This window comes from Bombus impatiens, unplaced genomic scaffold (assembly GCF_000188095.3).
Source record: "Bombus impatiens unplaced genomic scaffold, BIMP_2.2 scf_0537, whole genome shotgun sequence".
NCBI lineage: Eukaryota > Metazoa > Arthropoda > Insecta > Hymenoptera > Apidae > Bombus > Bombus impatiens.
Genome location: NT_176956.1, coordinates 349,886 through 362,542, shown reverse-complemented (window position 1 = coordinate 362,542; position 12,657 = coordinate 349,886). Strand labels below are relative to the sequence as shown.

At 38.7% G+C, this 12,657-nt stretch overlaps 1 protein-coding gene and 1 long non-coding RNA gene across 3 annotated transcripts in view; both read right to left on the bottom strand.

Annotated features, from left to right (window-relative positions):
* Positions 1–12,657, bottom strand: part of LOC100748495 (protein O-mannosyl-transferase TMTC1) — a 211,397-nt gene that overhangs the window by 157,098 nt on the left and 41,642 nt on the right. Inside the window, exon 1 of one of the 2 annotated variants that reach the window (XM_033321942.1) lies at positions 11,595–12,351. The exons of the other annotated variant lie outside the window; for it this stretch is intronic. Coding sequence (XP_033177833.1) covers positions 11,595–11,668 — 74 coding nt within the window. The 5' untranslated portion in view covers positions 11,669–12,351. Of the gene's footprint in view, positions 1–11,594; positions 12,352–12,657 lie in introns of those variants that run through there. 2 annotated transcript variants of the gene reach the window in all.
* On the bottom strand, positions 108–3,886 carry LOC117151934. The gene is made up of 2 exons (XR_004462106.1): positions 2,604–3,886; positions 108–2,551 (listed from the first exon to the last, which is right to left on the bottom strand). It is a non-coding gene; the product is annotated as an uncharacterized LOC117151934 (long non-coding RNA).

The following is a 12,657-nucleotide window of genomic DNA, read 5'->3' as shown; positions in this document are numbered from 1 at the left end:
ATCAAGTTTCGATGAAATGCCACGCACGAATATCTGAACCGTACCATCGTTGATTTTGATCGATTTTGATCGACGAAGGAACGAGCGGATTTCATCGCTTTTTTTTCTTTTTTTTTATCTTTTTAGTTCCTTCTTTTTTTTTAATTCCACATTCTCCGGTTATCGCGTGTTTTAGGTTCGACGTACAATTAATTTCGAAATTCAATCGCGTATTCTGCCCAGCTTTTAAACGAAATCAACGACGTTAGAGTGATTGCGTTTCAAACATTTTTGTAGTTACTCGGATCGCTGATCATTTTAAGGATAATTATAGACAATATGTTTGTAGAACGTTGAGTATCTATGGATACTGGTAGCATTCTCATTCCATCAAATCCAGAACTAATACGTTGTGAAACACTAAATTTCCTTATTACGTGACCAAGGAGGAACAAATGCGAAAGTTACATAAAACCCTTGTAATTGTAACTCCCTAATCGTCTCAGTTCTTCCGCCTGTCAACATCCATAAATCCTGATGAAATTTCCAAGGAAAATACCGAAGAATTCATCGAACGATTGTCCCTGAAACGCAGTTCAAAAGCTATATTTTGATTCGCGATATTCTTATTGTTATGTTCTCGAAATAAATTGCCTGTCTTCTGAGACTTCGCGTACAGTTTCTCGATCGTTTCGTTCGACGTTCGATCGGTACGCAATATCAGGAAGCGAGAGAAAGAGAGAGAGAGAGATTTCGCCGCGAATTGAGATTTCATCGAATCATTTCGTAGATCCGACATCTAATACTTTCACCGCGAGCTCGGTCTCTGCAACAGTCGCGTCGCTCCATAAATCAGCTAAACAAAGGGATGAGTGCGATGCGCAGACACAGAGGAAAGAAAATGACGTGTGTACGTGTCTGGTTGAATGTGTCGGGACGATGCGGCGTTTGATAAAACGCCACTTGCTTTCTGAACGATATATGAAAATCGTATCAACACCCGGAGAACTCGATGAATACGTCGCGGAACCTCGTACAAGCAACTCGGTATTGGCAACTTTTAAAATAACAACGTGAACTAATCGATCTATGAATGCGACTCGAGATTATGCGACGTTATTACCACGGTGGTTTGATATGTGCTACGTGTTAATTAAACGAATTGTAACGAAATGTGAAAAATCTCCAATCTATACGCTCGTTCTTCTTTCACAAAGGTATAATACGCAAAAATCCTATTCCTGGTAGATGATCGAGTTCTAATCAACGAAGAATCAATTGAATTCTTGAACAATGGCAACGACCACGACTAATAATTACTGGTTCCAGGATATTGGAGTAACGTACACGTCACTCACGGAAAAGACCAAACGCTAGTACAGGCCTGGAAAGTTCGCGAGTTTGCGATGAGTAAATTAGTATTAAGGTACAGGAAAAAGTTCAGAACTTTACGTTAAATAAAAAAAAAATGACAAGTTTTCCTGGCTATAAACGAACGAAACTAAAACGAGATATGGTGAAAATACCAATGGAAAATCTAAAACCTAAAATAGCAGAAAAATCACCTACGCGTTATAAACTTCCCTTCAAACAATATATGGTGATAGATGTGGCATTGTCTGCATGCATCGACTCGCATCGATCGAAATCGCGATCACCGGTGAAACCGCATTATGCAAACCAACCTGGGATATTTTATTATTTGACGATGCAATATTAGCTTATCGTGCATTATTACCGGTCGCAGTCAAATACACGACTCGCCCACACGCGAATTTTCGAACAGATCGCCGTCATAAATATGATCGACGCGAAAGGGGACGACTATTCGTCGATATGTACCATTCGTCGATGTTGCTGAATAAATGTTACAGAATATTTTGCTGTTTGACCGGACAATATTGGCACCACGCGTTATAACCTGTAAGTGTTCGCAAGCGCGCTATTAGTCTAGCACGCGTCAAATATTTGCCTGCGAAGGCGAACCACTCGTCAAAGCCGATTAATCGAACATGTATTCCGTGTTTGCGTTCGTCAGTTACTTGTTAAGGTTTCTTAAGTACATAAACACATGGTACTTTACTGCGGTCGAATAAGTTCCAATGGAATCCATTAAGAAACATACGATTATATAATCAGAAAGGATACATATTATGTAATCAGAAGGATTTGATTTATCGAAAATATGAGAGAATATCGGGTAATGAGTATGAAGCTAAAGCGACTGAATAATTAACATCGATCAAATACCTTGCAATGCCGTCAAAGATTGATATTGCCGAATTACTTCGAATTACGTACGGTGAGACGCGAGAATAATAGTGGTATGGGACATTATAAAATATTTAACGGAGAGTAGCCTTGAAAGTAACCTTCCAGCTATTCTCTAACACTCGTCTAATTGAGAAAATAAATTCTTGAAGAAAAACCAAAGAAGCCCACGAAGGTTGAAGGAGAAGGTTTCTGAAAAAAACACCTATAAGTCTAAGATAGATACATGTATATTTGTCAAGAGTATTTTCTGGTCAAAAAAAACTCGAATCGAAACTTGCAATGCAATTTATTCAATTATCTATTTCGTCTTACGAATTTTTTTTTATGAAGATACTCTTCTAATTTCGTACACAGTCTTCGACCGTTCGATATATCTGTCACGTATCGGTAGATACGGTAAATAAAAACGAGAAGGTAACAGCGCAAGAAAGGAGATTATAATCGAGCTCATACGAAGCTTGTAACATGCATCCTCTACGCTGTTTCTTTAACGAAACTTCATATTTAAAGGACACATTACCTTCGGCTCGGGTCACATCTTCGATCAAGAACTTGCGGATATTGTTAAAGGATGAGATGGTGCAGAAAAAGCGAAGGAAGAAAAAGAAACAGAGGAGAAAAGATGAAAAATAAAGAAAAGGAAGCGGTTGGCTCTTGTTCAGCTTAAAGAACGATGAAAAAAGAGAAAGAATCGACGATTTTCTATCGCGACATCGCATCGTATCGGACTTCCGTGAGGCCGAGAAAAAGACACGCTACGAAGCCCATTACGTTCGGGTCCTCGTAAAAACGCGAGTTAAAGAGTAAAAGCGCTTCACCGTGCTTCGTAGAACGTGAGGTAAGGCCTTATAGAAACGTCGGCAAAGAGGCGTGGCTTAACCCTATTTATGGAACCAACGTCGATAGCTAAAGAGAAGTACACGTGAAATTAGAGGCGATTTCTGACGCGGATAATTCTCGCGTTGTACTTTTTACATTGACAGAGACTGTGCTTCACGAGGCTGATGCAATGCTAGCGCTCTCTTCCGCTTTATCAGTCTCCACTTAACAAGATGTTGCGAAACTTAAAAGAGGATTTATTCGGTTAAGATGGTTTTATTCTGTTCCCTTCTTCCCTTTTTGAGAATTTTATTGTCAGATCGGAATGTCTGTTTTTGAAAGTTGACAGCAGGAATCGTGTTCACTGAGAGTAACGCTAGAACTACTAGAACGAACAAATTGACAAATTCATAGCTTACTGTAGCGACTTTGTGAATTTATAACGATCTTTTTGATAGATTTATTAGTCTTTAACAAAGTAAACGATCTTTCCAACATTAAGATTTTCTCAATTTTTAGCTGCTATAAATTTGCTACATGTATGTAACTTCTTCGATCAGGAAATTAATAAAAGATAAAAATCTACGTCTGGAGTAATTTACGCAAACTCCAAAGCACTTCGATGATTTCAGCTTTTAACCAGAAGCGCTCACCTCTTCGTCCACGAAATAACGTTATAAATTTCTATAAGCTAGAATCTTCTACATATATCCTCATTCAAACATTGCTGAGATATATGGCTATAATTATTTAAGTATAACATATGTAATATCAGAAAAAGGGGCATATACGCTTGGTCTATCATATATTTAAGTTCGAGTTTTCTCGGGATAGTATAAGTTGTAAATTTAAGGTATAAACTAAAAATCGTAAGAGCGCTGGGGAAGAGAAAAAGAGAGAGAGAGAGTGTAAGTAAGAGTGTATGCCTTGGTGACGTCAAAGCTAAATGAGTAAAGGAGTGAGAGAAGGGTGCGAGGGTCGAGGGTCAGCATTTTTTTCACCTGGGAAGACAGAAGTTGTGAGCCGAGTGTTAAAATAAGAGGTACGAAGACATCGTAGTCAGTTTTTGCATTGGATATTGCTTGTTAAAATAAAACTAAACTTCGCTTCAAATAGAACATCTTTTCTCGTCCTTACTCTAGACTATTTAGATACTACACATATGATTAAAAACTTGATGGAACGTTCGAAACTCGACGTTACGATGAAAATATTTATATTCCGAGCTACGTACACCGTTTCTACTAGTTTTTCTCCTTGTCCCCAATAGAGACTGACGTGTCATAAGCCCATTTAACCGAGCTGCAACCACCGAATTCAGTTTTTGGCAACGTTCCGCATAGCGAACCTACATTTTCTTTGTGTCACGATGGCTAGGAAGGTTGGGATGGTAATGCAGGAAGACTGAAATATTTCGGGCGTTGATTTACTATCCGGTACCATCAACTTTTTCACGCGACCACATGCAGAGAAGCAAATGAGCTAATGGTAGCGGCGACGAGTTAGCTGCAGTAATTTTAAACACAAGTACTGTTAATAATTTCGTTATTAGTTGCTGGTTACTTAATATAATATATAATAATATTGTAACTTGGAAATGGTTCAGGTACGACATTTAATAAACATCGAGTATAGGAAACTCGCTAACCAAATTTCCTTACGCAAAGTTAGTCCTGCGGGTATTACTCGATGCATCAGCAGCTGAAAGAGTTTCTTCAAACTTCTCCATTGATATAACATTCAGTCGATTAACAATTCTTGCTAAAAGAAACAAACTTATTAACTTGTTTGCAAAGTTCGAAGTGTTTATACGTTTGGAAAGTTCAAGTTAACATTTTCAAAATGAGCTTATTAATTCGCGAGATTCTTTTTTCCAATTCCAAACAAGAGTCGACACACTCGAAATAATAGTTTCACAGTTCCATCAATGCCAGCATAATACACACCGAGTATCGATGAAAGTACGAATTTTCTAAAATCTAAATATATAAAAGTGTAGTAATTGTGATTTTTTAAAAATATACGTTTTTAATCGTCGCAAAACGCTTGACAAACGAGCCCTCGACCTACCGGTTACCTCTTAAACGGTTTACCAAAGCACTTGGATAAATTGTAAAGGTAGCCTCGGCGAGGAGAACTGGGAAGTTTCTAAAAAGCTTCAAAAATTAGAGTTTGAGCCAGAGATGGCAAGTGTTCTTAAGATATTCAAATATTTAAGATTCCCTTTAACATCCGCTGAACGTCATTAAAGCTTCGTTTGCCCGGGCATTAAAGGAAGCTTCATATTTACTCCGTCCGCGTGCGGGGAAAAAGAAAACTGGCTCTCGCTTCAACCGAGGATGGTGTACGAAGTAAACGAAGCCGGCACGGCGCGTTGCGGAATCCTTAATAAGGGGTAAACATCTGCAAGTAAAGTCACGCGGACTGTTCGCCACGGAAACGGCGTATTTATTTATTCGCAAAGACGAGAGTCCGCAAAGTGGCGAACAGTCAGGAACAACGAGATGTTCAACGAGTGCTTTCTTTCCCGAAATCCGGCTGCTTCGCCTCTGTGTTTTACTCGCGAGACACTTTCTAAGGGTAAGTCGGTTTTTAAGGGAGAGCCGTTGCGCAATGCTCGGTTGTAAATGCGAATCGCGACATGGCCGAGCAGACCATCTGAAATTTTCACGGCAGAATGCAGCGTGAACTGCAGCTGCCTTCTCGCAGTCGAACACAGCGCGGAAATGCAATAGAATCCAAGACGGAAAGTCGTAAACACAATGTGTCCTTTCTACGTGTGCAAACGGAATGGCGAATGCATTTTTCAGTCGAGGCGAAACGTTCGCCTCCTTCCAAGCAACTTCCGCGGAATCCTTTTAGTCAGCACGCTCCTTTTAATGTGTAGGAGATCCCAGTGTTTTCACCGGAGGCCGTCGATGCCCAACTGCAAAGTAGAACGCGTTTGTTCGTCGAAAGGCAGAAAAAGTTGGTGTTTTAATGTTACAGACGCTGAATAGAAATGCTTTGTAAACTATGCACAACACGGTGCTAAAACACCGACAAGACGATTTATTTGTTAATTAACTGTGTGTTAAGTAGTAGGTACGAGAGTATTCGAAATTATTTGCAAGATACTTGTTTATTTTTGATAAGATATATGTTTTGATAAAAATGTTACGGATAAATCTAACCAATGAATTTATTCTTCGCGATCATCGTACGTACGTGCAGTACGATAAAATGTTACGACGCGATTAAATTGGTCATTAGGAGCAAACAAGTAATAACAAAACTCTGTAAAATTATTTTGTTAATTCTTCTAAATGAATGGAACATTTCCGACGTTGATGCAAACAGTGCTAATTAAGTATATAGTAAACGCAAATAATAATGTATTTCGTTGCTATGTCATTTAACAAATACCTTAAATTCATGGTATGCTGATTGCATAAAAAGTTAGGAAGCACTGGTGCTAATTATCCGAGCAATTTTACGTATTGTTACTACAAATCGACTAAACCGTCTAACCAATACTTTAGAACGCACATGTGAATAACTGTGTTAAGCGTTAGTTGTTCAAATTATCACATTATATTCAAACCGTTCTACGATCGATGGTTATAACTGCAGTTGCGAAATGTGAATTTAAAGTCATATAGATTTAACACGAACCAGTTCAATTCTGCGCGTGCCGAATTTTCCCTTAGATTCGTCTGATCCCATGAATGCTACCAGTTGTTAGCAAACAATCCCCAGCGAAACACAAATGAATGGGTAATTATGCGTGATACGAGTAGCGCGCTCGCGCGTATATTTGTCGATTATAATCAGGTTTCCTATCCCAAACATAGTTAACAATTGAACGTGGATAATATCAGTGAAACTAAATAAACTCTCGGAATTAATCACGTTCTTCTTACACATACGATATTTTTAAGTACATTTTCAAACTTCTTTCCAATAACGTAAATGCAATTTACAATTATTAAAAAGAGAGACAAGACACGAATATTCCCGTAGAATATACCGTTGGTTTGCCACGTCTGCTTTTCCGCTTCCCATCCAAATCTAATCCAAACGTAAGTCTTCACATCCGCAGCGTCGAATTACACCTCTATGAGCTAACAATTAGCGCAAGTTTTACGAATCCTTGTCGCAGACGCGTGCACGTGACAAATTTCAAACGACGATACCGCCAATTAATTTGTCGGCATATTCAATTTATTAGGAAAATCGTTCGACGCGCGTGTTCATCCCTCGTGCTCCATTACGTGTTACTCGTCCCTCGGGAAAATCGTAATATCCTCCGCGCTGTTTCTCTGACCCCTTTCATCTCTTCTCCTCTCTCGCGGCCTCCAGAGCATCTTCCAGTAAAACCAACGGTGAAATGGGAGAATCTTGATAACAGGGATCCAGGTTTGCGCTATACACGCGACAGACAAGAAAACTAAGGTAAGCTCTCCGCTCACGTAACAGACAAAGTTCATCCGGAACGGCGCTGTTGCGGTCAAAGTTAGGGATGCCCTCGGACGTTCGTTAGGGCTTGTTTTTGCTTCTTGTCTGCTGCCACGGTCAACCAAAAGCGCTAGTTCTCCTGGCCAAACACGTCTGTCTTTTTATTATTACGTAGACGATACGTAACCGATTACGTTCTTTTGCAGTCTCTGCAGTCTCGACAGTTGTTATCGCGGTTCTACGTAATGGAAAGAGATCGGACAACTAGGTTGATTTTTACGACTCTTACTTTTTCTCTTTCTTTTCTTTTCGCTTCTTTTTACTTCTTTACATTTTGTTTGTGTATCGTGTAACGCTGGTGTAGAGATGTTTTTGTGTTGCGTAGAACGAGCGATAAATAAACAACGGTGAACCTAAGAATACGTAGTGTTTTCTTTTTGAGAGTGGAGGATAGTGATTAATCGATGAAAACGAAGAAGAAGAATAGAAGAGTTAGTATTATCGAGTGTATCAGATGTTCTACTGTAAGATATTCCATCCATACTATGCTAGACGCGACACTGTACTTTCCAAATCAATCAACAAAGCGAGTGATAAATATATGTATTTTCTCTACTAAAATTGATATCGGCACGTTATGGCCTGCTTAGAATAAAGTCGTTTGGATAATTGCGGTGTAAACTGGGCAAGCAAATGTTTATGCGATATTAGAGTGGTTTACAGAACAAAGAAGGAAAATATTTTTGTGCGAAAGAACCCGATCGTCGAATCTATCGTTTGATTGCCTTGTAAAAATCATGAAAATAAAAATTTTTATTTTAAGACCGAGCAATTTATTATTAGTTAGTTTATAAATCCAAAAATATGTAACTCGGTATCGCGTAATATATAATAGAGAAGAAAAAGGCGTAAAATATTTTTACGAACTCGATCTCTTGGACAAAGTAAACGAACTCTCCAAACAGCATATTTACAACAGTTAAAGTTTGTTCCGACTGAAAGCATATGCGCAAATATTTACACGATGCCAGTAACCATGCTGATTACGCGTGACATTGCAGCTGTTCGTAGTGCAAAGGGCAAAAAGAAAGGGAGAGACGAGGGGACTAGATGCGCGAACCGTAAAGAGAAAAGGGAGATGGGGTGGCAAGGAGACGCGATTACTCGTCGTGCCCACACTGTACGTGCAAAACACGTACGCGTTCCCTTTATCTCGTACCGTGGAACGCCGCGACACTTAAGCCGGTTTTCCGCTTTAAACGACACGTCCATATAAACGACCAAAAAGCATCCTCATCGTTGCAGATCGTACGAGGATTTGATCATGCGTATTTTTGGCACGAAACCAGTAGAAACGTTGCTTTGAATATTCAAGTACACGCAAAAGTGATTCAGAAAGATTCGTTTTAAATATACGGAGAACGATTCGGGAGGACTCGAGCACAGTGAAACAAAGCCGCGATAAATTCCGCGCTATGAAACTCAATGGAGGTGAATCTTCTCTTTCTGATCGTAAATTTAGATGGCGATAAGCTTTAGGTGTTTAAAAATTAGTGGTTGCGATTTTTTAGTTCTCCAGGTTTGGTAGTGACGATTTTTAGCTTAGTGGAATTTCATATCGAGAGTTTTGATTCATGGTGCTCGTTGCCGATAATTTTCGAAACTGTATTTCGAGAAAGTAATCTAGATTTGACGTTGGTTTATTTCTTGAATTTCGTCAAATTAAGATCGATTAAAACTAAAACTCTAGAACCTAAAACCTGAAGATCGTACAAATTAAAATTAAGCTAAAGATGAAAGAGAATTAAGATAAACTCGAACTAAATTCAAAATATTAAGGTGCGCGATATTATAATGTCCAAAATCTTACAACTCGAAGATGTACCGTGCCTTGGTTATTATAATTTTTGTGGAATTCTTGAAAGCCATTCGTATAACCGTAACGTAAAAGTTCTTCGAATAGACTCGCAATTCGATCGCTGATACTTGTGCAATTCATTCTGATGTCTATACGCTTCTGGAGAAGAGAACAATATGTTCTTTCCCACGCGGGACTATATTTTCCATGATATACGGTACGTCCATTATAATAATAGCCTTATCCGAGAAAACTATGCTACGAACGATCTTGCAGCCCTTGTAACGAAGCGAAGATAAAACTGCCGTATAACCTGGTCGAGTGTCGAGTGTGAAAGTTCGTGACGTAACTCGAACATTTATCTTCTCTATCGTATTATCTAACCCAATTAGGTAAATGGCCACTAGGATGCCTTTGTACGTTTACGAATGCGAGCAGGATACATACTTCGATAAATCGCGCCTTAATCTACCGTCAGCTTGAAAAGAGTAGCAAGATCTGTTTGGCACCGGTGGACGAAACAACGTTCAGAGTATCGCATTACGTTTAATAATACCGTTAATTAATATCACGCGAATGCCGCCAGCGAAATAATAACCGAAAATGAAAAATCCCTGACCCGGATAATTTTCGTTTAATTAAAGATATAGCCCGATTATAAATATATAACGGGCTAATGTTACGTTGTTCCGTGTGAATAATCTATTAAATTTCAGCTTGAATTGATTTATGTATAGATGCTTCGATGGAGGTTGATAATTGTTACATCGTTCGGTACGAGACCTCGATCAAATTTTCTGAAGAATTGTTAAAAATTAACGATTACAGGAAGCGATGGCTGGAGAAACGAATTTAATCAATTTTCAAGTAAATTTTGATTAAGTGACAATTTTAAAAAGAATTTTAATTACTCGTTCCGTCTTTCGTTGGCCAAAGCTTGGCTTCATTGGTCTTTTGAATTTACCTTTTATCGTAGCTTTCGTAAATTTTCGTAAAGTTTGACAGTCGGTAAGTATCTCGTTCAATTATTTGTTTTATTCAGAATTCGAAATTGTTTCGATTTATAACAAGAAAAGATCGAGATTGTCGTGTTTAAACTATCGAGAGGATGGGTCGTTCGGTATCTAAAACAATTGAAGATAGCTTTCGAGCAGTGTCGTTACTCAACTCGGTAGTATAACGAAATTTCCGTGCCGTTTCCGCTCCGGCACATTTGACTTAGCCAAGTTATAATTAGTATCATTGTTCATCAACGGTAAGCTGCTCCATTTAAGCTTTCCTTCCTATTGCCGTTGCGTAAGTTAAACTGCACATCACACACAAACTTAATCTTCTATGACTAATGAACGTAAAGTATAAGCGCCAGATAAGGATTCAGTTAACAATGGTATTTGGATATCATCGTCTATCTGATTTATTATCGTTATAATCAGTCCGTATAAGAATGACAGTTAAATGAAAGCAAATTGATTTTTCTGAATTCCGAGCTAATTGATTATAACGTAACACTTAATTACAAAAGGCAAGACTAAGCAACGAAAACAAAAATTAATTGTACATTGACTATTACTCTGAAATAGTTTAACCGATTGTTAGCAGTACCTATTTCGATCGCACGCATAGTACCGAAATAAAATTCTGAAGTATCCATTTGGAGATTCGCACGTATTAAATCGTATCAATAACGATTTCTCATTTTCTTCTCTATAATCAACGTATCTTTCCGTTTGCGAACGAACAGCGAGTCATTAGACCCAAATCCCAATGCGCGAAACATCCGCGTTATCAATAGAACGTTATCGGTAGCAAATGTCGGGCAATGTTATATTTGTACGAATAAAAAGTTGTTGATCGCGTCAATATCGACCATACTTTTGATGCAACGGTATAACGAAGCACTTTTACCAATCTGAAGAAGGTACAAAATGTGAACATTTGAACTTTCGTGCCATCTATGAATCGATATTTCGAAGCTTCGTTAAAAGTTGCACCGTGTTAACCTCCTATCGTTTTTCTCTCTACGTTGATTGCTATATTTATAAAAATTATCCTACGAGAGAACTAATTCCGCTAAAAGGACCTTTACTCTAAGAGTAAATCATACTCTTTTGACGAAAGTCGAGTAGCCGATGTTCTCTCGAGTCTTCTTAAATTTTGCATTCAAAATTCATGTATATTCAAGCCGGATTAATTCTACAAGTTCGCCGTTATCCTTATCCATCCTTACCAAGAGTGACCGTGACGCAGTGATTCACTTCCGGCTATCCCATATCGTACACGACGTTCATACTTTTCTTCCATGGAAACTCCTGCGTATTTCGTGCAATAAATAACCTGTGTAACAAATTTGTAATATCGGCAGAGCCGTCGACGTTAAAAACAGATCGATAGAAATTATAATCGAAATTCCGGATTCGATTGGATTGGATTGGATCGAAGTTCACGCGACCGACTTTCAATGGACCACGAATTTAATAATCTACGATGAATCATTTGAAATTGCATTAAGTGACGGACTATTAAAATGTCGAGAATTATTGCGTGGTTATTGGTCGACGATCGAACAAGTCTCGGCCCGTTTAATAGCGTTCGGGTTCGTGCACGCGAAACAAATTCGTAAAACCGATTCGCAGCAGTTGACAACGCGGCAATTTTCGCGTCGAGTTAATTAAATTGAAAACTACCGCTAATAATTGAATCGTCCGTCGAACGAAACGATCGTGCCCGTTCAATTGATTCGAGCACTTATTCGAAATCGAAGGATCCGCTCGGTCGGAAACTCCGATTCGAGATCGAGCCCACGGTGAAAGAGCCACGACGTTCCTCCGCGAGACTTTACCGTCACCCTTCTTACTCCAACGAAACTTCCAGCGTGATTCGATGCGGGAAATAATCATCGTAGATTACGTCCTTCCTCCGGAGAAACGAAGCGACGTGATATTTCAGTCGTGCGATAAGTACCGAGCAATTTGTTAAAACGACCGTCTACACCTTCCGATAAATTCGGTTATTTTGAAAATAAAAACGCTGAAACGAAAGACTCGTTCGTTCTCAATCGAACTTGCCTGCCATTTCATAATGCTAACGAAACTGCCTTTGTTTTCGCGTGCCTTTTTCACATTTATTACCAACATTCGTAAGTTTTTATAATCGGTGGTACAGGTATCTTGTCAAATTATTCAGTCCACTTCAATGATATCGTTTTCGTAAACAATTTGGTTCTATTTGTACAAAATTCTGTGTATCGAGATTAGAGAAAAAAAAAGATGAATTCAAATTTCAATACATAT